Consider the following 26,563-nt stretch of genomic DNA (forward strand, 5'->3'; position numbering starts at 1 on the left):
TATATTAGTAGGGGGATGAATAATACGGTACCCCGAAAAATTCTAAAAATAAAAAAAATCCCGTTATATGACCCTTCAGCAGGTAGAAAATGGGAAAAATCAGTTTTTCTGTGGGGGCGCTATGAAGGGAGGAGGGGGCGGAATTCCATATAGCGCTTGCAACTCGAATTGACCCCCTCTACCACCATACCAAATTTCATCAAGATCGGCCCAGCCGTTTCGGAGGAGTTCATGTGCCACAAACAAACAAACAAACAAAATTTTCAGCTTTATATATTAAAAAAAAAAGATTAAAGCAAAGATATTAGAAGAAATATTTGAAAAGAAAAGTGAAACTGAAAGTTTCTTTTCTTTTGATCTTTCATAAAAGGAAAGGCATAAATTTTCTTTAAAACGAATATTAATAAAATGCAAGAAAACTTCTTTTTATCTCCTTTTATTTCCTTTTTTATTGGAGCTATTAAGACTTCATGATCGAAATAAGAGCAGACTGATCAAAAAGGTTTCTCATTTCGGTCATATTCCATTTTATTTCTCAGTCAGACTTATTTTAATCATTCACTTTTACCTTAAAAAATACTTGAAAAAATTTCAGGTAAAATTAATTAAACGTTCTCTAGACTTTAAGCTGTAAGTCCGTGTACAAAAAAAATCAGGGACTTGCTGTACGTTGCCGTGTATCGAGCCGGCCGGCTTTTGTGTGTTTGTGAGTTTTTTAATCAGATGACGGAGCATTTTGATTAGTATAGTGCCTCTCCATCCGAAACTGCTTCAGTTACGATCCGCAGGTTCCAGTGAGTAGAAGAGAGAAACCTTCAGGTAAGAAAACTTCCTCTTCATTGATTTCTTTAAATTTAATCCTTAAGTTGATCAAAGATTTTCTTTGCGTGATTTTGGCGCCTCGGAGGCAGATGTGATTTTTTTGGGGTTTGGGAATATTGTGAAATAGATAATTTTCCTGGCCACAGAGTCTCTCTTTCATTAAATTTACAAACACATGAGCCGAATTCTCTGACTTCCCCTCCAGCACAGTTTAATAAGAGAGCCGTGCTATCAATTTGTGCTCACAAAACGCACACACGGTCGCTCTGTGGCTGGCTAGTTGGAAGAGTGAGGTCAGGAAGACAAGAGGTGTTCCCACTCCATTGGCTGCGCGAGTCTCTCTAATTTTTTCTTGCGCGTTAGAACCCCTCGAAGACGGCGGTTTTCTTGAATTGCATAACTGGAATCTTGATTGTTTATCCAGCAACGTGAAACCACGACGATGGGCTTGTTTGGGAATTTTATCCTCATCTTCATTGGGCTGTGTGGCTTTTTGGGTGTGAGAGTTTACAAGCAAAATTTTGGGCCACTGCCAAAGCCTGATCTTGATGCTGCTGCCTACTGGGGTCCAGGTGACAAAGCAACCTACAAGGAGGATACAACTGTTCATCCCTTCAAGATTTCCTTTTCAGCTGAGGTGAGTTTGCAAATTGCTACTATACATCTGTTTTGAATTTGCTAAAAACATAAAATAAGTTTATGTGCTTTGTCGTACATAACTCCATGGCCTTGAGTCTCATTCTGAAATCTCACATGCGAGCGGAATTGAAAATTCAAAGTCACGATCATCTGCGAATCATTCATGAGATCTTTTTCAATTTCATCTTGAGGTCATTGAGGAAATAATAAGGAAAAATTGTCATAAATATAGATTTTAGATTCCTCAGCATCTTTGCATGACTTGTTGAATGATCAGAGTTTTGATTTAGCCTAAGAATACAAAACAAGGAATAAGATATTTCCCAAGGTCAGCATAGGGGACAATGTTGAAGAGAGATTTCTTCTCTCATTTGAATTTATTGCTTTTAAGCAATATAATGCTGTGAAGCAAGATCCAGATTTCGGCACCCTAATTTAATATTTAGGAAGTAAATCTTTGAGCTGGGAGCGACAAGTTTTCACGACAAGATGTTTTTTCTTCAATATGACTCTCTCTCTCTCTCTTAGCAAGAAAGAACATGCTAATCTATGCAAATAATTTCAATATTAATTTAATTTTAACGGATTGCATAACATGAGGTAAAATGGAGATAAAATGCATTGCAAAATGAATAATTTGTCCGCTAATGGAAAAGTAATTTAAGTTGGAATTAAATGAAGTTTAGAAATTTTAAAATCAAGAAAAATATAATTTTAGTGAATTTTAAAGGAGTATATTCATCTTGAAGCATTCATTGTCCAAATTCTTTTAGAGTATTAAAAAAAAACACTTAAGAAGTCTATTAAACTTTCAATTCTTTCACTGGAACGAGATGATAAAGTATTGAATTAATTTTCTGCAGAGTAGTTAAGACACGCCCCCATTGTAAATCATTTTTCCTTTTAAATGTGTTAAACAGATGCTTCAGAGCTGCAAACGATGATTTTTAATATTTAAATTTAAAAAATCATTGAATTTGAGTCTGTTATGTATTAAAATCATTGAATAAATAGATCAATATAAAGTCATCGAATGAAGCAATAATGCTTATGCTTCTAGTATGTAAAATAAAAATAAAGTAAGTTATGGGTGTGGCTTAGTCACTTTTTTGTTAAATAAATAATTAATAATTTTGTGTAAAAGGAGTGATCAAAACTTAATATTCTGTTTCAAAAACATTTTTAAAATTCCAATAAAAACTCTGTTTTAGGGCACATAGGTTAATTAATTCGTACGTAATAACAATTAAAAAATTAAAAGAAAACAGACACATAAATTCGCTTTATGATAAGATTAACAAAGTATAAAAAAAGATGTCGCATTTAAAGGCTTTAAAACCTTTAAACCCGATAATAAAATAATTTAGCAAATTATTAAAGTCCATAATCATGAACTTAAGTTATTTTTGGTTCTTCTTAATAGTTTTTCTTTGATCTTAAAAGATTTTTTCCTCAATTTTCCTTTTAAAAATCTCAAGAAAAAAAAAGCTTCAAAATTTCTCATTGCAATGTTCCCTAGAATATTATCATATCATTCACCTATTTTTTCAATTTTATCACGAACCTATCGCTATGGGATTTTTCATAATTTCAGACATGTTTGAATGAGATATTTTCATGTTGATTTGCTTTCTATTCAAACACCTGATAAGTCGGGAAAAATTGATAAAATCCCCTCACATTGCGTACATGCAGTGTTTGAGCTTCTATTTCTAGCAAATCATCGCTTAATCGTCGTCATTTGTGGGCATGAAAATTGAAATTTTATGAAATTTTCCCATCTGCAGGTTATCAGCAAGTTGAAGACAAAGCTCGAGGATCTCCCGGAGTACCATCCACCCCTTGAGGGTGTCAACTTTGAGTATGGCTTCAACAGCAATCACCTCAAGCAGGTGATCAAGTACTGGAAGGATGGCTACTTGAGCAAATGGGACCTTCGTCAGGCCTACCTCAACAAGTACCCACACTTCAAGACCAAGATTCAAGGGCTAGACATTCACTTTATCCACGTAAAGCCCACAAAGGCCTCCGGGAAGCCCGTTCTGCCCATTCTTCTCATGCACGGCTGGCCAGGATCAATCGTTGAATTCTATTCGCTAATTGAAAAATTGCAAAAGAATGAGGATTATGACTTCCAAATGGTCATTCCCAGTCTTCCGGGTTACGGCTTTTCTCAGGCTTCTGCCAAGACGGGTTTGGGACCTGCGGAGGTTGCTGTTATCATGCGAAACCTGATGGTTCGTCTGGGATATCAAAAGTTCTACGTTCAAGGTGGTGATTGGGGATCTCTCATTGGATCCAATTTGATTACGCTCTTCCCTGAAAACTGTCTTGGTAAGAAATTCTTAAATCTTGAGTTTTTTTTTCTTAAAATTCTTTTTAAAATGAAACCAATCAAACTGATAAAAAACCAAGATCAGAAATCTTGATTTCAGAATACGTGCAATTTTTTTTTAATTAGACCAAATATGTACTTCTAAGATTTTTTAAAATTACTTTGTGAAGCTCTAATTCAAATCTAGTCGAAAAAAGTAGTTTACAAGCAATATTAATTAAATAGAGTGTCTAGAAGAAGACCAATATTCGCCAAAAAATCATCGTTTTTAAGCATTTCTTGTGCTCTTGAGTAGTCAGTGCAAAATTGATAAATAAAAAATATAAAGTAATTCAATATCCAAAAATGAAAAATTTAGGAAAAGCCTTAGATTTCCTTAAAATCTTTAGAAACCACGCCTCCACTTCATTTGTACTTAATTTTTTGATGCTTTAAGCATATGCTTCAATGCTTCATTTAATGATCAACTTTGTTTTCAAGATGACGGGCTATATGGATGCCGAAGTGACGTCTAGTCCGAAAAAAATGTACTGGTAAGCTGACCAAGCTTACGGGAGCTGTGTTTCTTTCAGTGTACCAATTTTGTGAGAGCAAACTAGAACGCAAATTAATTTAAATACGCGCAAAGTCGGGAAAAGTTGAAAAGTCATACCCTATGAAATGTTTGAAAGGCCATATCTCGAGAACGGATCCATAGATTTTCATAAATTTTTTTTTGTTTGAAAGGTCTTGAAGTCAGCTATAACATATCGAAAAATGAAAAAAATTTATGTCGCCATTTTCGAAAAATTCGAGTTCGAAATTTTCGAAAACTTTGTTTTCGATTTTAGCGCCTCTTGCGGACATTTTACGAAGTTGCAATGTTCTAGACATTTGTAGGGTTTCTCGAAACCTTTCATTTGCGCTTGAGTTGATCAAGATCGGACTTGTAGAACTCGAGATATGACATGCCAACTTTGGAAGGCTATATCTCGAGAACGGATCCATAGATTTTCTTCATTTTTGGCATGAAGCTAGATAATATGGTCAGCTACAACATATCAAAAAATGAAAAAAATTTATGTCGTCGTTTTCGAGATATTCATCGAAAACTCATCGAAAATTTTGTTTTTGATTTTTGGCCCCCTAGCGGTCACTTTTGAAACTTCGAATGTTCTAGAGAGTTGTAGGGTTTGTTGAGAGCTTTCATTTGAGCCCGGGTTGATCAAAATCGGTCAAGCCGTTTTCGAGTTATGGTCGATTTTCGATGAAAAATTGTGGCGGCCATATTGACTAAACGGCTTGACCGATTTTCGAATATGAGGTATCGTTGGAAAGCTCTTGATGGCCCCTACAACATATCAAAATTTCAGACCTCTACCTATTATAGGGGCTGAGATATAGCGAAAACAAAATTTTGAGGTTATTCAAAATGGCGGACGGAGGGGTGGGGAGTAAAATTTGACGTCATAATCGGATGTGTTGCGGTCGATATTTAAACTTTGCCGCTTACCGCAAGTCTCTATCTATCACCGTTCTCTTGCAAATTAGCTCTGAACTCCGGACGGACGGCCGGCCGGCCGGAAAAATTTTTTTTTGGCGCATACGTTTTTTGGAATGTGGGGACCCTAATTCGTGCTCATCCCAAGTTTGAGCCCGATCTGACGACTTTCGATTTTGCTCGGTACACAAAAGCTGTGTCTGAAAGAAACACAGCTAAAACTAAAAAGATACGAAGAAATTTACAAGATGAAAGACGTTGAATGAAGCAAAGATGCATACAGTCGTGACCTCGTGGTAGGACCGTCGTCAAAATGACTTCTCCGCGGTAAAACGGCTTCAGAATGAGGAATTTTGCCTTCGCAGTGGGACAATTAGTATCCTACCTTTCCAATAGTACTAATTGTCCCACTGCGAAGGCAAAATTCTTCATTCTGAAGCCGTTTTACCGCGGAGAAGTCATTTTGACGACGGTCCTACCACGAGGTCACGACTGTATGTCCTAATCTTTATACTTTCAAAGTAAATGAGTTAAAAACGGGGCGTGGCTTCTGTATTTTTGTGAAAATCTTCTCACAGTTTATTCCAATGAATTTTAGCTAACAGTGAAATATCTTTAAGGCTTTTTATGAAACATTTTTACCCGTATAAAGCGTATAAAAGACTAAATAAATTTTTGTATGATGATACAACTAAAAATGAATAGACTCCTTTAAATGAATTAATTTTTAATCCAAATTCTCTTTTATGTTTCTTTTCTAGGCTACCATTCAAATATGTGCGCTGCTAGGCCTCCAACGTTTGCAATTAAAACATTCATTGCTAGCTTGCATCCCTCATACTTTATCCCTGAGCAATATGTTGACTTCTTCTATCCATTCTGGTCTAAAGTAGCATTCATCCTTGAGGAAAGTGGCTACATGCATATTCAGTGCACCAAACCAGATACAATTGGTAAGATTAGTTGGTATACCACAATCGTGGCATACCAAGTATTGTAATCATCGGAAAAACCGACCACCTCAGATCGGGCTCAAACTTGGTATGAGCACGTTTTAGACATCCCACATTACGAAAATGGTGGTGGAAATTTTTTGATCCGGCCGGCCGGCCGGCCGGCCGGTGCGCTAAACTTTGTCTTATAGCTCGAGAACGGCAAGAGATAGAGACTTTCGGTTTGAAGTTTTCTATAGAAATGTGGGTGTAAAATTTCATTTTTTCGCATTTTCAAAATCCAAGATGGCCGCCGTCCGCCATTTTGAACTACCATCAACCACCTCCCTTACAGCTACAGGTCTGAAATTTTAGTATGTTGTAGAGCTCAGTGAGACGTTTTCATCAACAATTCATACTTGAAAATCGGTCGAGCGGTTTAGCAAATATGGCGGCCTAAAGCAAAAAGTGTTTTTTCGATATAACTCGAGAACGGCTTGACCGATTTTGACCATCTTGGTATCAAATGAAAGGTTTCGATAAGCCCTACAACTGTCTAAAACATTCCAAGTTCCAAAAACATCCGCAAGAGGCGCTAAAAACAAAAACAAAAATTGCCTAACTTTAAGGGGCAATATCTCAGAATCCCCATTAGGCAAATTTTTTAAATTTTGATATGTTGTAGCCTGACTCAATATCTTTCATCAGTCCGAAAATGAAGAAAATCTATGTCGCCGTTTAGAAGATATAGCCATTTGAAAAATTCTTGAATTTGAAAAGTTCTAAGAGCCATATCTCTTGAACGGATTGTCCGATTTTGGTCAATTTAGTATCAAATTAAAGGTTTTGCAATTCTCTACAACTATCTAGAACATCAGAAACCTCTAGAACCATTCCTTTAGGACGAAAAGTGCAAAAAACTGTTTTGGTAGAACAAAAATCCGCAATTTTGTGTTCTGGAGGTGACCTTGAAATGTATTGAAATATATGTCAGATTATAGCTTATTTGAATACCTTTCCAAAACTAGTCAAGAAATTTCTGTATGTGCAATAGAACTTGAGATATAACCATTTTTGTCTTTCGAATTGATGAATTTCATATAAAAAATCACCTTTGCCTACTAATACTACTTAAAAATTAAATTACAACGCATAGACTGACCCATCCGCGTTGTGGTATACCAACTCTTATAACTGGACGCGTTATGATTGACTTTTAACTAAATAATATTATTAAAATTAAGATTTTTTGACGATTTCTTTGATAAACTTCTTATTTTTTCAGGCACAACATTGACAGGGAATCCCGTAGGATTGGCGGCCTACATCTTGGAGAAGTTCTCAACGTGGACTAACTCAGAATTCCGCAACCTCCCTGACGGAGGACTCTCAAAACGCTTCACAATGGACGCAATGCTGGACAATGTGATGATCTACTACCTCACAAATTCCATCACCACCTCCCAACGTCTCTACTCCGAAGCTTTTACGTACAAGCAGATGGGCCTCAACTTGGACAGAGTCCCAACACCCGTCCCAACTGGTTGCGCTCGCTTCAAGCACGATCTTGCTCAAACATTTGACTGGATTCTCAAAGATAAATACCCAAATTTGGTTCACAGCACCTACCACCCTGATGGGGGTCATTTTGCAGCCATGGAGGTGCCCGATGTAATGTACAAGGACCTCATGGACTTTATCAAGAAGGTACAGAATGCTGGTAAAACGAAACCCAACAATGAATTGTAGAGAACTTCCCTCCAGCTGTTTTAATTTTTAAGCAATAAAATGGTTCGTTTTTCCATAAAAGAAATCAATTTAAAAGACTTACTTTGCGGATGTTGAGTTTCTTCATTATAATTCCACACACAATTTTCACATTTTACGCCACTAAATTCCAATGAAAGACTTAAAAACTATTTTGTGGAGCTTCTTCCTGCACTTTAGGGGCACTTTCTCTCCACTTGGCTCTTCCCGGATTCCTCGTATTCCTGTGAGGAGATCCACATTTGCTGGAATGTGCCGATGCTTGCAAGGATAGAGCCTCCAATCCACGCTCCGAAGCGCCTTTCGATGCTCCCATTGGCAGAAATCATCTTGAGGCGCGTATTTGAGGGGGCACGAAGCTGAAGATCCCGATTGAGACGCTCAGGGAAGCCCTGAAGCAGAGAATTCCCTCCAGTCACAACAACAGACCCATACAGGGAAAGCCGAACGTCTGCATCACACATCCCAACACTCGTGGAAGCCAGCTGACCAGCACCCAGCATAGTGTGGTCAAAGAGACTCTCAGCAAGCTTGAAGCGCTCTGAACTGAAGTCCTGATGGTAGCCCGTTGGGAATTCGTAGTGAACAGCTGGAATTTGCGAGGCTGTACGCTCATCGTAGGGAGATTCCAGCACCTGAACGACGGACATTTGGAAGTCCTGAAGGAGGGATCTCATCATGTACTGCTGCCAGGAAGCTGTAAGATTTTCCGGGAGTTTTTTCGGCGTGAATCGCGGTGTGTCTCGTTCTTTGATGACGTCTTTTGCCTGGATACAGTAGGCGGGCGATAAATCAATCCCCTGAGCTTCCAAGTATTGACGGCATTGCATTGAGAGGTAATCTCCGCCAAGGGGGGATTTTATTATAGCCTGGGTAAGTACGTAGCCCTCCTGAAAGTCACCGGAAATTCAATTTTAAACTTTTTCTTGAATTTTTCATTTTCTAAGCTAAATTCTCTTGAAAACTTACATGAACAGGAATTGCTGAAGTGTGTGTAGCTCCACTGTCCACAACCAGAGCTGTGGCTCTTCCTGAAAAGTTAACGAATTAGCAGAGTCTTTAGAACTTCATAAAAAAATCTTTCTTACCATTTGCAAAAGCAGCTAAAACAGCATTCTTTACGAGGAAAAATGCTGGAACGTTGTATTTCTCAAACATCAGCTCTGTCAGCTTCTCTCGGTTATTCCGGACATTCCAGGAAGCTTCAGAGAACAAAACTGGATGGTATTCAGGTTCTGATTGAATAACCTACAAGAAAATCATTAATTTCTCTGCAATTTTGAGGAGTTTCTCTCAACGTACCTTAGTGTATGTGTAGTCCAGGACTTTCTCAAAGAGATCCCAATTATCAATCATGCCATCCTTCATGTATGTCTGAACTTCCAGGGCTGATCTTGGGACATTCAGGAACGTCGTGTCCACGTAGTATTTGAAATCTAGAGAAAGAAATCGAATAACTCGAGGAAATCCAAGAAAATCTTCAGAAAATAGGCTTCTTACTCTTGCTGGGAGTTATATTATTGTCCGGACGGGCTTCTAGCTCTGTTATGGGGGCACTATTGTCAGGGCCGACGCCCACAACAGCCGGAATTTCCGCTTTTGGTGTGTCTTCTTGTGCGTAACCAACTCGCAGTGATTGGTGGCCCGGATCAAAGACCAGAGCCCCAATTTCATCACCCCCATATAGCATGCCACCTGAACTCATCCCAAAGGTTACTTTTCACTACTTCCTGTTGAAATTCCACACAAAATTCACGATTTTTCTGGATGTAAACAAAAACAGACGCCGGGGAATTTTTGACAGATTGATACCACCCTGAAGTTCTTATGCACAGAATGTCAAAAGAGTTCAGTGTGGTAAAAACTTCAGAGTGGTTGGTCTTTTCAGCACGTGTTTGTTTTGCTTTTTTGAGGTTTGTGAAATTCAGCTGCAGAAAATCATCCAAAAATGGCTCTAAAATGCCTCAAAAGTAAGTAAATTCACAGCTAAATTGTAGTTAAAACCCAAAGCGATGCATTTCAGTGTGAAAATCAAATATTTTCCACAGAAAAACAGTCAAAGAGACAACCAGCGAAGATAAAGTACAAAATCCAAAAGAAAGTCCGGGAGCATCATCGGAAATTGCGAAAGGAAGCAAAGAAAGCCGTTAAATCAGGGAAGAAGAAGCCAGGAGCTAAGAAGAAGATGATTCAGGTGCCAAATATTTGTCCATTCAAGGAAGATATTCTCAAGGAGGCAGAAGCAGCGAGGCAGCAAGCTGAGGAGGAGAGAAAGCAGCGCCGAGAGATGCTGAAGCGCAAAAGGGTGGAGAATCAGACACTGGAATCTCTCGTGGCAAGTGCACAGACTCGTGGGGCAATCCATGAAGCTCTAACGCTGAAGCAAACTCCTACAGAAGGGAAGGTTTACAAGGAAGAGAAGTCCAAGGAGAATTCCCTCAAAGCCTATTTCAAGGAGTTCAAGAAGGTCATTGCAGCTGCTGATGTGATACTTGAGGTGGTGGATGCACGTGATCCCCTTGGGACGAGGTGTGAGGAAGTTGAGAAGGCCGTGAGGGCAGCTGGGGGTACCAAGAAGCTCGTCGTTGTCCTCAATAAAGCTGATCTTGTGCCCCGAGAGAACCTCCTGAAGTGGCTGAAGTATCTGCGGCAATTTGGCCCAGCAACCGCCTTCAAAGCCTCCACACAGGATCAGGCACAGAAGCTGGGACGGAGGAAGTTCACAGAGAGGAAAAATGAGAAATCCCTCCAAGGATCTGTATGCGTTGGAGCTGAACTCCTCATGTCCATGCTGGGAAACTACTGCAGGAATCAGGGGATCAAAACCTCCATCCGCGTTGGGGTAGTTGGGATTCCAAATGTGGGAAAGAGTTCAGTGATTAACTCCCTGAAGCGTAGTCGTGCCTGCATCGTGGGATCCACGCCGGGGATCACGAAGCAAATGCAGGAAGTGGAGCTAGATTCAAAGATTAACCTCCTCGATTGTCCGGGAATTGTCTTTTCAAAGGGGAATGAGAATGACGTGGCGTACGTTCTCAAGAATGCCCAGAAAGTGAGTGATGTGAAGGATCCCGTTGGTGTGGCCACAGCTGTCCTCCAGAGAGCCACGAAGATGTTCTTCTGCAAGCTCTACGACATCACGATGTTTGACACTCCGGAGGAATTCTTCGCGAAGAAAGCCAAAAGGATGGGGAAGATTAAGAAAGGCGGCAGATTGGATATCTTGGCAGCAGCCAGGAGTGTCCTGGATGACTGGAATACAGGTAAGATTCGCTACTGTACCCATCCTCCGGAAAGCATGGACACAGATTGTCACGTTGGAGCTCAGATTGTGAGTACAGAAGCCCGAGAATTCGACATGGAGAACTTTGAGCAGATGGAAACGGAAGTTCTGGCTAGTTTTGGGGAAGTTAAGAAGGAGGAAGTGATGGAGATCACTTCCTCTGGGCCTGTTACGATGCAGGAGGTGGATGATGATGACGATGATGATGGATTGAAGAATCTAATTGCTGCGAGGACGCATATAATTGAGCAAGATGAAGAAGTTGAGATGAAGGAAGTTGGCCCGAGTGAGACAAAACGAGTGCGCAGGACTGAACCACAAGCTGAGGAGAAGCCCACGGGAGAGGCAGCAATCCCTGGAAATCAATCTCTCAACAAGGACATGAAGAATCGCCTAAAGAAGCAGAAGAAGCGTCAAGCAAAGAGTCAGAAGAAGGTGGACAATGTGGCAGATGTCCTGGACAGCTTCACTCTGGACACAAAGGAAGAGGATGACAGTGATGATGACTACAGCTTTGACACAGACTTCAAGAACTAATCAAATTTGTAAAATCTGTGAGAATAAAGATTATTTTCGTTTAAAATCGAGACTTCCGGGAGTTTTCTTTTCCATTCCCAAGATGATCTGTTTGTTGGCTGTTGCGGGTTTTCTGGAGAGTAAATTGGGCTTTCTCATCCAGGGGGACAGTCCAAGGGTACAAAGATGGGCTATTTTCCTCCTTGGAAGGCTTTTTGTTGGTTTCTGCACAGCGCTGATCTTTTGGTATCTCATGATCTTTGCAATTCTGGGAGAAACATCAACATCCCGAATACTTTTGTACTCTCTGCTGGTTCTTTTTTGTTAGGATTTGATCAATTTCTGGTAGTGATATCATCACTGATTATTGATGTTTTTCCAGGCATTGGATGCTTGGTCAGCAAGAGCATCCGCTGCCTCTTTCTCCTGATTTCCATTCAATTCTTCGGGAAGGCAGGAAGAGGTGCCGTGAAGACTCTTCTCTTTGGCCTCGTCATTACTGGTAATTGCAATTCTGAGATTTTCGCCAACATCCGGAAGAATTTTCATTTTCTTTTAGGTCCTCTGAGGAATCTTTCGAAGAATGCCCTGGAAATCAATCGAGTCTTTATCTGTTCATCCGAATTGGCATACAATTTGTCCAAAACTCATCTTGATCTCATGATTCTTCCCTTCCGGACTGCCCTCGAAGAGCTTCAGAATGTTTCCCAAGTTCGAGAATCTTTTGGGATTGTTGATGATGTTGTTGATGCTCTTCAGAAGGAAATTGAGCAGGAAGATGATGTTGCAGAGTCCTTCAATGGAAGTTCAGCAAATCCTGCTGCAGTAACTTCCACGAATTCTCCTATAGAAAGTTTAAAAGATGCTTCTCAACCACGAACAGATCCCAAGACAATTACAGAGAATTACTACAGGAAGCTGAGCAAGAGATGCCAGGAACAGCTTAAAAGCGGACAAGAGGATTGTGCGGAGATCTTTGGATCCCTCTATGATGTCTGCAATGAGAAATTCCCAGGATTCTTGGCAATGCAGCTCTGTTGGATGATGGACATTGAGAGTCTCTGCTATTCTAAAGTAAAAACAGTAAAAAAATCAAAATGGCGCCTGGCGTCCTTTTACAATAATTTTTAAATAGCGTTCCTTGATCTTAAAAATTCTTTTTTAGATGAATATCAGCACAGAAGGACTGTGTACTCCTGCAGATATCCTTGATGATTCCTTTGGTGAGACTTACCTGGAGCTGCTGAAGGAGAGGGATGAATTAATGGAGGAAATTGAGAGTGTTGAGATCAACTTTAGCTACAATGAATCGGATTTTATTGACAAGATCAAGTAAAAACTCTGAGCTTCTTTAAAGGATTTCTTAATAAAAAATCCTTCCTTTTCAGGCCTGAGGAGATCAAGTCTTATCAAGGAGATTTGGAGAGTATTTTTGAGAAGAAGAAGTACATCCTGGATTATCTGCTGAACCTAACAAACATCCTGATTGCCTTCACGTATATTAAAATCATTATAAGTAAACAAGAAAATTCAACAAAAAGATGGAATTTATTTTAATTTCTGCTGATCATTTTCCAGGATCTGTCTTCTACATCTCATCCTTTCTGATGGAGCTGGATTTTGAGAATATCTACGTTACTTCCTTCTTCCGGGAAATTGACCAAAAACGAGCACAACGTGGGGAGAGATCAATTCTGCCACTTAAGAAGATCGAAAGAATTTCTCTCGTTGAAGATCCTCTAAAAAAGCGCCGCATCCAGAATGACTATCGAGATCTCATCTATCATCTCTTGAAGTTCCTCCTGGAATTAATGGCTGTGACTGTTTTCATCCTCCTCGATTGGCTTCTTGTGGTTGCCCTGGAAGTTGTGGCGAAGAATGGTAAGATGGATTTCACCCAGAAAGGAGAAGTTGAGGTCAATGTCACCATATTCGGTGAAGGAATGATGGCATCCGTTGTTGAGAGCATAATTTCCGGTTTGAGCGTCAATAGGACTGTTGAAAAATTCGAAGACAACCAGGAATGCCTCCCAGTGCCCTCAAAATTGTCCACAATGTGGTTCATAAAGATTTATGGACTCTTCCTGGGCATCCTGATTATGATTTACAATGAATCCTACACAAATCGCCTCCTCTTCTTCATTTGTGCCTTTCACTACCCAAAGAGGCAGCACGAGAGGAGCTTATTTCTCTACAATAAAATCCTCCAAAGTCGCCGAGATTACTTCCGGCACATGAAGACCATACTCGAGCGGGAAGTTCAGGAAGATGATGCAGAAATCGAGATTCCTTGCAAGAAACTCTGTGATTTGTGGAAGAAGATTTTCCCTTCATCCCGAATCTGTCGAATTTGTCAGGATGTTGATGAAAGGAAGTCGGACTGGGCTACAACAAGATATTACCAGAAACACCATCAGGATTTTGTGGAATGTTCAAATGAGGATTGTCTTGCGGTATATTGCCGGGAATGCTGGGGGGATCTCGAGGAGATTTGTGTTCTTTGCTCTGGAATTGATACCGGAAGTGTACAATAGTTTTTCATTATCTTCCTATTTGTTTTTTTTTTAACTTTCTTGCTCTGTTTCGCTGCTTCTTTTATTTTTTCTATGGCCAGGAAGTCCAGGATGAAGAACAGTCGTTCCAGCAAAATAACGGTCAAAATTTAAATTCCATTGGAAGTGAAAACAAATTGCGAGAGGAGTCTGGCTCTATTCACATCACTGATACTGTCTCCCTCACACAATTAGTTTTTTGCAATTTTCTCGCGTTTTCCGCCGAATTTCCCAGCGAAATTACCTTTTTTGTGACCAGGAAGCGACGCCGCGTCAATTGGCGTCGCCAGTTCAAAACACTCAAAATCCGCGCCAGAAAAAGTCGTATAAAATGTTTTTTTTAATCCGGCGAATTTCGCGCCCAAATTTTTACTGAACCCCCCCGGGGCCCCCCGGAGCATTTCCCGCGTAGGCCCAAGTCGCAAAAATGAGTTTTTCCCCGAAAATTAAATAATAGAAAGTGAAAATTCCGATAGTCCTATTTTCCAATCGATAGTTTTCGATAGCCGAAGCTATCGATACCATCGATAAATATCGATGGTTTTTGCATCTCTCTCTTCTTCTTCTTCTTTTTAAATTTCTCAGAGCCGGACGTCTCTCTCTCTCTCTCAGTCAGTTGTTTTTGATCTGTCACGGAGTGAGTACGTTCAGTGCCGAAGAAGTTCCATTCATCAGCAGTTTTGTGTGTTTTTTGTCCATTTGTGTGGTGAAGAAATACCATCCGTGCAGTCCAGACTTGCAATGATCATTCTGTGAATACCAATCACCGTGGAAGAGCTCAAAGAAATTATATTGGATAAACAATGTGGGTGCCAACGAGCAATAAATACGGAGTGGGTGAGTTTCCTTTCCGTCGTTGTACAAAGCCAAAATGAAAACTGTCACGGAAATGGGTGAGAAAAGTCCCCAAAAATAGCAAATTACCCCTATTGATGTATCTTAGGGTCTTCCCGGAGGAATTGTGGGGCAGATAGTAGCGTCAGAGGGTCAAAGATCTCAGTGGAGAGTGCCGGAAAAGTACTCGGGAGTTGGGGGTGGGAAAGCGGCGACTTTCCTTCTTCCCCGGACCGTATTGATTTTGTCGGTGTTTGTGAATAATGAACACAGCAACTCTCACAGCGGGATAAGTCAGAGGAAATTCCGGGAAATCGATTGGCAAGCTCTCTCTTATACTTTTCCTCATTCACACGAATGGAGTTCTCTCACATCTCGTACAAAATAGTGCCTGTGTGCAAGGCCAGCGCCTCTCTAGAGCTCCCTTGTTTTCAATTTAATTCAATTCAATCCAATCTCCCAGGCACAGGGAGGAAATTTGCCCAGAGGCGACAAAGTGCAAAATGCCGGCCCATTGTCTACTTTCGCTTCCCGAAGGAAACTCCCGGATTCTGCAGGCTGATACGAGGAATAACGTTCACAAATGTTGAATTTTTCAACACATACACCGAGGAGATTGGCACACTGGCAATTATGCGACTCATTGGGTCATTTTCAGCATGCCGATGCAAATATGTACTGCATGTAGCCACTGTGCTGGTCAGGCCAGGCCACTTTTCCACTCAATTGCATTCACAACTACGTGGTGTTCTCTCGTAGTAAATTTCCCAACACAGCTGCACTTGATGCAAAATCACCGAGATAATAAATTACGCGTGATGTCGCGCCGTGATGTTTTTACATTTCGGGGTAATTAATTGATTGTAAACGATGGCTTGTTAATTGCTATAGCATTGCCAGAAATTGGTGTGGGATTCAATTTGTAAGTGCTGTGAGCACAAAGACTAATTTATCGTTTTCTTTTTTCGTTATAAAAAGCATGAGGGGCGATATTCTGCAGCTTATTGCTTTCTTGACCTTCTAGAGAACAATTAAATAGTGATAAGGATTTAGTTGTCCTCGTGGTTAAGCCTTTTTAAATCAATTTGAACATTGTGGCAAAAATACCTGTGTTTAAATCACCTGTTCCTTGGAAAGGTTGATAATTTTTATGGAATTCTTTTGCAAAATCATTTTCAAGACAAGAATTTGATTATTTCTTGAATTTCCTGGAATAAAATTAATTTTCTTAGCTAAATTATCAAAAATTATTATTTTTTATTCTGTATATTCTTTTCTTTTACTTTTCTAATTTTTTTCTTTCTTTTTCATTGACTATTATGTTTCTTTTTTCTTCTTAATCTTTTTTCTGGTATTTTCTTTTTATTTTTCTTCTTTTAACCGCGAATTTGTAAGAGGGGAACACCCTAATTTTGCGGGTTAATAAATATTATTATTATTATTAAATGTAAAGAAATAGATTTTTTATGCTAAAAATCTAAAAAAGTGTGAAGAATGTACTTAAATTGTTAGAAGTCCTTAAGGAAAAATATGGAACTTGGTGGCATAATTGATAGAGCGAATGTTTCTCAAGATAAACAAATCAGGTTCAAATGACGGTCAATGCACTTTTCATTTCTTGTTTTATTTTCTTTTTTTTTTTAAAATTATTATCGCTATGGCGGAATTTACATTGACTGTATGAAGTTTTACAATTACTATTTTATTTTTCTGTTAAAAAAAATTGACTAATCTCCATATAAAACTTGATTTTGCCAAAATCTGTAAAAGTTCTTTTCTATGGAATAAAAATATTTTAAAAAAATCTAGAATTGTTTTAAAAACCCTTAAAATATTCTAGTAAATCAAAATACGAATCACGTAAAATATGTAATAAATCTCGATGTAATTTACCAGCCCTCAACATGTTGATAAAACATTATTTTCTCTCCTGAATCTTACATTTTAGTTTTGCAGCTTTTTTGGCATAAATCTTTTTTTTTTCGTATCATCAACATTAAAATTCTTATGGAACATTTTGAGCTTCCTGTCTTTAAATCTGTCTGAAAGATTTACAATATACTCCTCACACTCCCTTTGGGGATCATCAAGAAATCCCCAAGATTGGTGGAACAAACAAAGAGGCTACAAGAAGGAAGAGATTAAATTTTGCGGTATGTGTGAGCATCAATCTTATCCCCTGCCGCATTGTTTGGCATTGGCAATTTGTCTTATCAAGGCAAATTTGCCTTCGTCACTCCAACATCATCTGACTCACTGCTGTTTGTCCATCCTGGACGATATGCTCTTGTTAGTTTTTTTCTTTCACTGCAAATTGTTGAATACGTTGAATAGCAAATAGAAAAACTCATAAAGTCAAACAGAGAGCTTATACGGAAAGTAAAAAAAGTACCTAAATGAGGGAAAAAATGTTTGTGCATTTGAAGAAGAAATTGGGAGGAAGTTGCGATGAATTTCATCGTGCGTGGAAGAAGTTTGAAATTAAAATGAAATCTTATCGTTCATGCAACCATCGTGACATCCACTGAATAACAATAATTTATCAATTTTGAGCTCTTCCTTCCACCCATGAACGAACGACGCTACACAACAAAGACGTCCAACATAATTTTAACTGGCAGATTAAAATTTTATGAGTCGTTTTTTTTTGTATGTAAACACACACTCAGCTGAGGAAGGAATATAAGCAACAAAGAACAAGTGATAAACACAACAACGAAACACAATTACTGCAGAGAGCAGATTTTCTGTGCACAATCTCGGACTTCCCAGAGAGGAATTTCATAAGAAAACATAAGAAGTTTTTGAGAAAAACCTACCATAATAAAATATTATTATTTTAGGAAAGATATTATGGGTTTGCAGAGCAATGCAAGAAAATTCTCTGGAATGAGGAGGTAGAGCAGGGAGAAGGTGGTGGGGGGAACAAGAAATAAATCTACTTGAGCCACTGACCAAGTTTTCTAAGCAAAACATATATAGCACTATGGTGTTGAGGAACATTTGTGGAATGAATCTGCATTAAAACCGCTTTTTCATTCCTTCTCCAGCTGCACAACCCGAGGGCAGTGTCTACCCATCAGGTTTAATTACACGCGGAAGTGTATGAAAAAAATATTTAAAGGCATAAAAAAGAAATCCGCGAGATGATATTGTTGTAAATAAATTTCTTTCACTTTTAACCGGGTCAGAAGAAGTGCAAAAAAAAACTCAATAAAAAAGAATTCATACCCAGAGAAAGAAATGGCAAGTGTTGGGTGCAAAAAGGCATGAAATTCAGCAGCAGCAGAAGGAATAAGGAGAAGGGACTCGCATCGATTTTATGCCAAGAATTCCATGTTCTGGCATTTCAAATTTTCCCAGCATCCCACGCCTTTTTTGCAGAGAATTTCCACATCTCGCGCCCTCGCAGTTTTTCCTTTATTACGCGCTGGCACGAAAAGAAAGTCAATATTCTCAGGAAGTTTTTGTCCTTTTTAAATATTTAATACTCTCTGTGTCATTTCTTTAAGAATTCCCAAATTCTGATCATTCTCTGGCTCAATTGTCTCAAAGAAAACCATCAGATTGTATTCTTCATGAAATGCCGTAAAATATTTAAGATGTTTCACAACTCATTGGCTAAATGATTTCTTCAAAGACTTTTTGCCCTTTCTGAAACAATTCGTCCTAAAATAGAGAATAAATAACTAATGAAGGATTCAAAGGGATCAAAGTAGAGGATGTGTTGTTCTTCAAAAGGGGATTTGTAGCGTGTTAATTCAAAACGACGAGAGCGTGTTAAATTGATACTCTCCCATTTAAATGAATGAATCATCATTAATTTTGCACAACAAGCAACAAAAATGATATGATTACATTTAAAATTAAACTGCGACTTTTCTACCGCAGAACCCGCATAACCTTGGTAAATAGACAAAAATTGTTTAAGAGACTTTGGAGTCATTAGAAGGAATTTCTTTTTAATTTCTAACGTTATGCATTATTTTCTTAATTATTTTAGCTGGGAGACAATTAGAAATTTCCCTAATTATTCAGGCTTTTTTGTTGAATTTAGAATTTATTTACGCGAAAGTATTTTCGCGGAAAAATTGTACCGATATACAAACATTTCTCTGTTTTACAGAATAATTAGTCTAACAATTCTATTTCTCTGTATTAACGTTGGTGATAGTAGTAGTAGTAGTAGAATTCGTTCTTTTTCTATTTTCTTTATCTTTTCTAATTTTTCTTGCTCATTAAATTGCAGTCAAGTGTATTGAATGTTTTTTTTTCTAAATTAGTCACAGTGTTTGCAAAATGGTTAGAAGGTAACTTCACTTAGAGAGACGTAAAGAGAACGCTTAGGTGGAAAAGCGGAGTAAGCGTAAAAGAATTTCCTTTTAAGGAATTCATGTTAAAATGTAAAATTAGACTAGATTTCTATAGTAAAATTAATGCAGTAAAGAGAAGTAAAGATCTTCATAAATGATAAGCATTAAATTTTACTTAGCACTTGCAGGATTTTGCTGGACACCATGATTAATTTGATTTTTAAATTAATTAAATAATAAATTAATTAGAAGAAAATATATTTAATCTATTGTGTAGGGATCCAGTTCGTAGCAAGAAAATTTGAAAAACGTTTTTTTAGACACAGTTAAAGTAAAAGTTTGAGGTTAGTTAGAACTTTCGGATCCTTCAAGTGTTAAAATAATCCATTTTTTCTAAAATTTTTGCTTTGGCTAACATGCTTTTACAAAATCATTCAGAAAAGCTGTTTGTTTTGACCCCTTACGTCTGTCTTACAATTTAATGTGAGTTTACAATAAAACTTTTTTTTGTTAACGATTTAAAAGTTTTCCCGAAACTTTATGAATATTTTTAACAAGAAAAGATGATTTCATACAATTACAATTTTACTGGGATGATATTAAAATTAATAAAAAATTTCTTTGTGTGAGTAATAGCAATTCTCATCAACCTTTTAGCGTGTGACTAGACAAAACACTTAATACTTAATTTTCTTTATGAATAAATCTTACAGAAATGGAACAAAGTCCTTGATTTATCACGTGTGCGCTTTATATAAAATTTACAAAAACAATAAATCTACTATAATAGGTAGTAGGTAATAAAAAGAAAGTAGAGAGAACGATGGAGAAAATGCAATAAAACTGGAAATTTAATAATCCTCACATGATGTTGGGCGTCAAAGTGTTCAAAATGTATCTCAAGGGGAGAACTTTCAGCGCAAGAAAAGGTACAAAAGAGTACCTCTACCTACCTATATTTGCAAAGTAGAAATATGATTTCTTATGCAGAAGATGTTATTCTTCTGTCATAATCCATAATAAAATATGTGTGCACATTGTGACACTTTCCATTAACTTGAGCATCAAGAAGTGCAAGATTAATTCATACCACGATGAGATAATCAAATGAAGAGCCAGAAGAGCTCTCCGGAGAATATAGAAGAAAGCTTCATAGAGCATTTCAAGAGAAAGAGTGTGGGCAGGCGTGTGCACATTTAATTAGAGAATTGCATACAACGAATGATGATGATGATGTTTACACAGAATGTTGGAGACATAAGGAATCATCTTGTTTGACATGCCGTAGAAAAGGTTTATCGTTGAATAAATGCTCTGTGGTGGTGGTGCGCATTTTAAAAAGCATTCAATTTGTTGCCCATCGCGTTTTGTACTCAAGGAAGTGACTCTCAAAATTTTACAACAAAACATTTCAATATCAATAGACAAGTGTGTATACAAAGTCTTTTGGGGTTTTAGCGTTTGCACATCTTGTTCTTTTTTTCTCTTTTTGACTTGAGAAACAAAAAGATGGTTCTTCTGTAGAATTGGGGTGCGGTTATCAGAGAATAGAAATCGCCTAGAAGTTATTGATATTTTAAGCAGGAAAACCAATAATGGGATCGATTTTGTCAAAAATCTTTTCTTTTTTTATAATTTGTCAATTGTTTTGGTATATTATATTAAAAATTTTTAAGGTTTCGAATATTCGAATATCGTAAAATTACTTTTTAGAGCTCTTAAAAGATTTTTTTGGATGTTTTCTAAAGCAATAAATGGAACGACAATTGAATAATTTAATAAAATTAACTGTCAAAATCTTACAACACCTTTTAAGTTGTAAGAAAATAAAAGATTTCTGACAGAATCGACCTCAATATTCTTTTTTTTCACATTTCCTTTGAGCTTTCCGGCCAAAACAAGGTCAGATTTTCTTTTATTATGCTTTAATAAAAACGTGCAAACATGTATAGCTCCTTATGTTCCTGACACAAATTCCTTTTGCATAACTAAAGATCCTGGTCATATCATAAAACATTCTTATATAGAGATGAATAAAATAAATAATCTTCACCATAGCCTTAGCCCATGTGGAAGTATCTCGTTTTGAATGTTTGCAGTATTGTCGAATATGGAGAATTTGAATGAAGTAATCAAGGGGATATTCGGTGTGAATTTTAATGCATAGAATAATGTTAAATACCCGGGAGAATGAGCCAATCCCAAAACAACCCCCCCTCCCCCGTTGACCATCCGTCTAAATGAATAAAAAATGATAATTCTGGTCGCATGCAAAACTCCTCATTTTACAGCAAATGACACGCGATTCCCCCAGGAAAATCCACATGTGTCTTGTAGAGACATTTTGTGGCTTTTCACCTCGATAAAATACAAAATAATTATCACTGAAGCGGAATTTAATTGAAAGGACTTTGTACGATGGACTTGTTAATCGATTTTTCCGCTTTTCTGTGTGAGAGAAAAATGATGGAAAATGATAAATTGCAAAATCTCAACTTCCATCAACATTGGTTGGCAATTGAATTACAAGAAGTTTGTCATGTTGAATGTATCTTCTCCGCACGGAGATCTTTTTGTAACTTTCACAAAGTTTTAATTAATCTCACCGTTAGAAAAAGCTGCATGGAGGAAAATTGTTGGGTTCATGTATAGCTGCGAGATATAAAGTAATTTAATGTAGAAGAATTTGCCACGAAATATTCATCAACGTTACATCAAATTCCATCACAAGAGGAGACATTCTTCCACGAAAGGAAGCCTATTTAGCGACAACGTGTCCTATCACGGTCTTCATGGCGCTCCTTTTCGTGCTTTCGAGAGGGAAATTCAGTTAACTCCACACAGATTGAATCACGATTACATTGCATTATTATCGAATTAGCCCCACCGCGTGCACACGCTGCGGCTAAAAGGTCCCAAAAGCATGAATGAAGAAGCCAGATTGACTGTCGGTGTTTATTTTACAAATTACTCAATGAAACGACTTCATTGATGCCCAACAACTTGCTCAACATTTCCACGTTTCCAAGAATTTCTACCCAACTCACTGTGCGGAGGTTGTTTCCGTAACATAATTCGATTTTGCGAATTCTGTGTGTGATTTGTGTTTTTTCTTCATCTCGCTCTCTGTGTCCATGATTCATCGGCCAGAGATTTGTATATTTTGCATTTGTTTATATTGAGACAGACCATGTGTAGATAAAAATGATTTAATTACTCTGTGAGTCAACTGAAAAAGAAAACTCCAATGAATGTCATTTTATGCATTATGCAAAGTTTTTATTAGTATTGCGTGATTATGGTGGGTTCACAATAAATTGTTTTATGTGTTGGTATTTAAAAACAATTTATTACAATTTACTTTTCTTTAAGTTTATGGGAATTTTTGAAGAAATTGTTTTGTTTTATGCGGGCTTTTTAAAGCAGTTTTTCATCAATTTTTGTTTAAAAAAAATTTTGAAACTCAAAACTAGCTCCCTGAAATCAGAAAACATCTCGCAGATCTTTTATCATTATATTTTCAAAACTGAACGAAATAGTTTTTATTGATAAGATTTATGTTCTGATAACGTCAGTAAAGGCCATCTGGGTAAAAATTTTTAATGTATTAAATATTTGCTATCCTTTGCGTAAAAAAAACTTTAATATAAAATTCCAAAATTTTTTTTACGCGTCATGTATCAAATATTAAATACAGTAGAAAAATTTACCCGGCTGGTCTATAGTTTATTGTCTCTCTTTTGATGTTATCCGTACATTGTAATTAAGAATATCTTGTCAATAAGAAATTATTTTTTTCCGTTGTTTGAATAATAATCGTTCAACAGATAATAGCTGAATGTATGCCTATAAAATTCATTCAAACTATGTTAGCCGGGTTAAATTCTAATTACGTGATATTTTTTACGGCGTATAAAAATAAGTAATGTCAATGAACACAATGAGACGTTCAATGGTGTGGAATGTGGTAAAATTCTGATTAAAGAAGATTTTAAATCCTGAAAGCTTTCTTGCTTCCTCTTCTGATTAAGAACTTTTTCTTTTTCTACTGTTTAATTCATATGGATTAAGAATTCCTTAACGATCCACCAATTAAGAATTTAATGCATTAATATTCAAGGCACTTAAAAAACTTTTCAAATGTTCTTGATTACATTTCAGAAAATAAAATAAAGTCTGCACGTTCATTTGCTTCCAATTTAATTATCTGCAAACTTTCATCCCAATTTAGTCGATAAATCAATATTGCAATGTAATTTGCTCTCGAATCTCAATTCCTGGATCCAGATGTGTTGAGTTTTCTCTCTTCTTTTTTTTCTTTTAAACGGTTTTCCTCATCTAATCATCCAAGTGATTGAAGTTTTCTGAGAATATCTTTTCCACTTCATCATCACGATGATGGGGCGTAGTGCGAAAATGCTCTTTAGTGTTCTCACACATGAGTCTCACACTCTCAATATGGGGCCTTGTACTACATACTATATAATATGTTGGAAGATCATGGCAGTGAATTATGGAAAAGATACATTGGAGATTAATCTCTGCATTTGCTCAATTGCAAATGGGTCTTTTCTCAGATTTAATGAATACCAATTGCTGGGTGAGATTTTCTTTTATTCTTTGTTCGGTGAAAAAAAAAGAAGAAATTCATTTTTCTTTCTTTCTCTCATTGATAAAATCCCGCAAATGGTAAGTCTAAAGACTGCCCTGCGTGTGTTTGTCATAACAATTGAGTGCTCCCAATTTAGTCCACATTGTAATTGCCCCTGCTCTAGCTACATAAGCTCTGGAGGAACGGTGAGTGTATTACGAAAGAATCCCATGACCCTGACCGCGACTTAATGATCTTCCCCGCGCGCTTTCTTCTTTCAATGTTTATTCATTATAAAAAAAGCGGTTTGTGTTGGGAAATCTGCGTGGTGTCTGGGTGTCTATTTTCGTTACAAGCGCCACATTGTGTGGGAAAGCTGCCCTCGTAATTCGGTGTGGTGTTATGATTTTGTGACGAGCCTCTTTATCAGTCAATAAACACTCCAATTGACCGTTTCATGAACTTCCATGTGACCTCACACACTTTTTTTTCTTTCTTCATATTCGCCTCGCGCACATTCGCTGCTTCGTGAACCAGAAAATAGTCCTCTCACCACACTCAAGAGATAAATGTTTACCATCTGTTTGAGGGGTTCACAATGTGACAACAAAATGAGTGTTAAATATGTCTCAAAAATACTCTCATGATTAATTAGGGCGACACCAAAAACAAATACAAAACTCCTTTTTTTATTTAGAATTTTCTGCGATCATTCTGGGATGTCTGATAAAATATTTTCTTATGGATGAAAATCTCGTGTATTTCCGGTTTGTTTTGGATGCTGTAAAAGAAGAACTTTTCTCATGTTCCTCTCCAGATGATGTGGGGTTTTGTAAATATACAGAAAGATCGTCTAAAATTGCTTCACTGGGGCTCCATTTAATGTGGTATATTCGGAGTGTTTTAATGTGGTTATTTGTGCGAAAATAACGTATTGCGATTCTAAAATTAAACCTTCGCGGAAAAGGGTTGGATTGTGCTGCGAAGGGTTTGTTATTTTGTGGAAGAAATGACTTTCTGTACAAATTAACAAAATTTAGAGATTTATTTTAAATTTGTTTCAAGATCTTACTGAAAAAAATCTCAGGGATTTGTAGAACCGCAATTGAACGTTAAAGAAATTTTAAAGACTTTTAGAAGCACAAGAAAAACATTCTATTTTGCTAAACAATTCTTTAACGAAAAAAATCTTCCCCTCTAGCTCCACGTATTGATTTCCTTTTAAAGAACTGCCAGATGTCTTGATAAAAATAAAAATGTAAATTCTAAGCTCCCCAATATGGACGTCATTGATGATTTCATTGCTTTGAGTGTATCAATCTTCCTTCCCTGAAGTACCTCTCAAACTGAAGATTTTATTTGAGGACGCACCCATATGTGATTTTCGAAAGACGTGGAGAGATAAAATATTCACAGAAAGAGCGACAAGTAAATTAAAAAAAACTTTCCCTCTTCATCGAGAGAAACCCACAAAGAGGGGACAAAATGAAAATCTTTTCTTGCATTTTATTGATTCATCTCATTAGCTGAACTGGCCTTCGGTATTATTTAGTAGAAAATCTCTCGTTTGTGAATTATGAAATAAAAATTTTTTTTTGATTTTAATTGTTGGCGAGTTCAGTAAACTCAAATGAGATTTTTTAAGCCAAACTTGGGACTTTATTTGAGAATCAAAAAATGTGCCAAAATGTAGGCAAAGTGGACTAAATGATTGCATTTTCCATCATTTCAGCCATCCACAATTGGCACGGTGATGTACGATGTGGCCTACCCTTGGACGTTGGAGACTCCGTTGAGATTCTCGAAGAATATGGCCCATGGTTTCGGGGAACATGCCCCAGGAGACCGAGAATTGTGGGGTTATTCCCCAAATCATACATTCACATAAAAGACTTGAGCAAAGTGGATCCAGTTGTGGCTGAATGTACTCAAGTTCTCCGCGAATGGTCCGAAATATGGAAGAAATTATTTGTGGTAAGTTTTGTATTTTATCGACAATTTTGTGGTTTTAGTTCATTTGATATATGATTGTTTAATTTTTTTTAATTTGTAGGAAAGGGAAACCTACAAATTTACAACACTACGAAAGGTGATGCTTTCACTTCTGGAAAGCCGACGTGAATTGCTGGGACTCACATTAACGCAAGATCAAACGTTAGAGTTGCAGCTGAAAGTTATTTCCAAAATAGACTGGGGAAATCGGTGAGTTTTCTTTTATTTTTTCTCATATATTTTTTTTAAGATCATTGAGAAAAATTGTTGAAGATCGTTGATTAATTAATTAAGATCGCAAGAAAATTGATTACGATCGCCAGGGAAATCATTGTGATCGTATGAAAATTGATTGGGATCATATGCAAATTGATCGCAAGTGCGTGAAAAATTACGATCGCGTGAAAATTGATCGCGATCGCATGGAATCAATCACGATCATGTGAAAATCAATCATGATCATATGGAAATCAATCACGAATAGTGTTTTTAAGGGATAATTTCAAG

General features: G+C 37.4%; 5 protein-coding genes across 6 annotated transcripts in view; 4 read left to right on the forward strand and 1 right to left on the reverse strand.

Annotated features, from left to right (window-relative positions):
- Positions 1–620: 620 nt before the first annotated feature.
- Positions 621–8,021, forward strand: LOC129787071 (juvenile hormone epoxide hydrolase 2-like). Its single transcript, XM_055822376.1, has 5 exons — positions 621–819; positions 1,247–1,459; positions 3,249–3,795; positions 6,038–6,229; positions 7,494–8,021. The coding sequence occupies exons 2-5, from the start codon at positions 1,265–1,267 to the stop codon at positions 7,955–7,957; spliced, it is 1,398 nt and encodes a 465-aa protein (XP_055678351.1). The 5' UTR covers positions 621–819; positions 1,247–1,264; the 3' UTR covers positions 7,958–8,021.
- Positions 8,022–8,039: 18 nt separating this feature from the next.
- Positions 8,040–9,794, reverse strand: LOC129787072 (actin-like protein 6B). Its single transcript, XM_055822377.1, has 5 exons — positions 9,476–9,794; positions 9,278–9,411; positions 9,064–9,223; positions 8,945–9,006; positions 8,040–8,865 (listed from the first exon to the last, which is right to left on the reverse strand). The coding sequence occupies exons 1-5, from the start codon at positions 9,678–9,680 to the stop codon at positions 8,152–8,154; spliced, it is 1,275 nt and encodes a 424-aa protein (XP_055678352.1). The 5' UTR covers positions 9,681–9,794; the 3' UTR covers positions 8,040–8,151.
- A 29-nt stretch (positions 9,795–9,823) lies between these two features.
- On the forward strand, positions 9,824–11,847 carry LOC129787073 (guanine nucleotide-binding protein-like 3 homolog). Its single transcript, XM_055822378.1, has 2 exons — positions 9,824–9,945; positions 10,024–11,847. Exons 1-2 carry the CDS (start codon positions 9,924–9,926, stop codon positions 11,793–11,795), a joined length of 1,794 nt encoding a protein of 597 aa, XP_055678353.1. The 5' UTR covers positions 9,824–9,923; the 3' UTR covers positions 11,796–11,847.
- A 30-nt stretch (positions 11,848–11,877) lies between these two features.
- Positions 11,878–14,308, forward strand: LOC129790288 (protein sneaky). The gene is made up of 6 exons (XM_055827777.1): positions 11,878–11,914; positions 12,157–12,276; positions 12,334–12,848; positions 12,940–13,106; positions 13,163–13,290; positions 13,353–14,308. The coding sequence occupies exons 1-6, from the start codon at positions 11,878–11,880 to the stop codon at positions 14,306–14,308; spliced, it is 1,923 nt and encodes a 640-aa protein (XP_055683752.1).
- A 632-nt stretch (positions 14,309–14,940) lies between these two features.
- LOC129787074 (dedicator of cytokinesis protein 3) overlaps positions 14,941–26,563 on the forward strand; it is a 39,573-nt gene continuing 27,950 nt past the window's right edge. The window contains exons 1-3 of one of the 2 annotated variants that reach the window (XM_055822380.1): positions 14,941–15,163; positions 25,797–26,038; positions 26,118–26,266. In XM_055822380.1, the coding sequence (XP_055678355.1) occupies positions 15,130–15,163; positions 25,797–26,038; positions 26,118–26,266 (425 nt within the window). In that variant the 5' untranslated portion in view covers positions 14,941–15,129. The remainder of the gene's footprint in view (positions 15,164–25,796; positions 26,039–26,117; positions 26,267–26,563) is intronic. The other variant, XM_055822379.1, reaches the window with a different exon arrangement.

The sequence above is a fragment of the Lutzomyia longipalpis genome, chromosome 1 (genome assembly GCF_024334085.1).
Source record: "Lutzomyia longipalpis isolate SR_M1_2022 chromosome 1, ASM2433408v1".
Lineage (NCBI taxonomy): Eukaryota > Metazoa > Arthropoda > Insecta > Diptera > Psychodidae > Lutzomyia > Lutzomyia longipalpis.

What these genes read in the sequence shown, in the direction of transcription:
- LOC129787071 (XM_055822376.1), top strand. Translation starts at nt 1,265, where the DNA reads ATGGGCTTGTTTGGGAATTTTATCCTCATCTTCATTGGGCTGTGTGGC. An exon ending in CTTCCCTGAAAACTGTCTTG is followed by an intron (nt 3,796 to 6,037) that starts GTAAGAAATTCT and finishes TTTCTTTTCTAG; the next exon opens with GCTACCATTCAAATATGTGC. An exon ending in CACCAAACCAGATACAATTG is followed by an intron (nt 6,230 to 7,493) that starts GTAAGATTAGTT and finishes TTATTTTTTCAG; the next exon opens with GCACAACATTGACAGGGAAT.
- LOC129787072 (XM_055822377.1), bottom strand. Translation starts at nt 9,680, where the DNA reads ATGAGTTCAGGTGGCATGCTATATGGGGGTGATGAAATTGGGGCTCTG. An exon ending in TTTAGCTGCTTTTGCAAATG is followed by an intron (nt 9,007 to 9,063) that starts GTAAGAAAGATT and finishes TTAACTTTTCAG; the next exon opens with GAAGAGCCACAGCTCTGGTT. An exon ending in CTTCAGCAATTCCTGTTCAT is followed by an intron (nt 8,866 to 8,944) that starts GTAAGTTTTCAA and finishes GGTGACTTTCAG; the next exon opens with GAGGGCTACGTACTTACCCA.
- LOC129787073 (XM_055822378.1), top strand. Translation starts at nt 9,924, where the DNA reads ATGGCTCTAAAATGCCTCAAAA. An exon ending in GGCTCTAAAATGCCTCAAAA is followed by an intron (nt 9,946 to 10,023) that starts GTAAGTAAATTC and finishes TATTTTCCACAG; the next exon opens with AAAAACAGTCAAAGAGACAA.
- LOC129790288 (XM_055827777.1), top strand. Translation starts at nt 11,878, where the DNA reads ATGATCTGTTTGTTGGCTGTTGCGGGTTTTCTGGAGA. An exon ending in CTTTGGCCTCGTCATTACTG is followed by an intron (nt 12,277 to 12,333) that starts GTAATTGCAATT and finishes ATTTTCTTTTAG; the next exon opens with GTCCTCTGAGGAATCTTTCG. An exon ending in GATTTTATTGACAAGATCAA is followed by an intron (nt 13,107 to 13,162) that starts GTAAAAACTCTG and finishes CTTCCTTTTCAG; the next exon opens with GCCTGAGGAGATCAAGTCTT.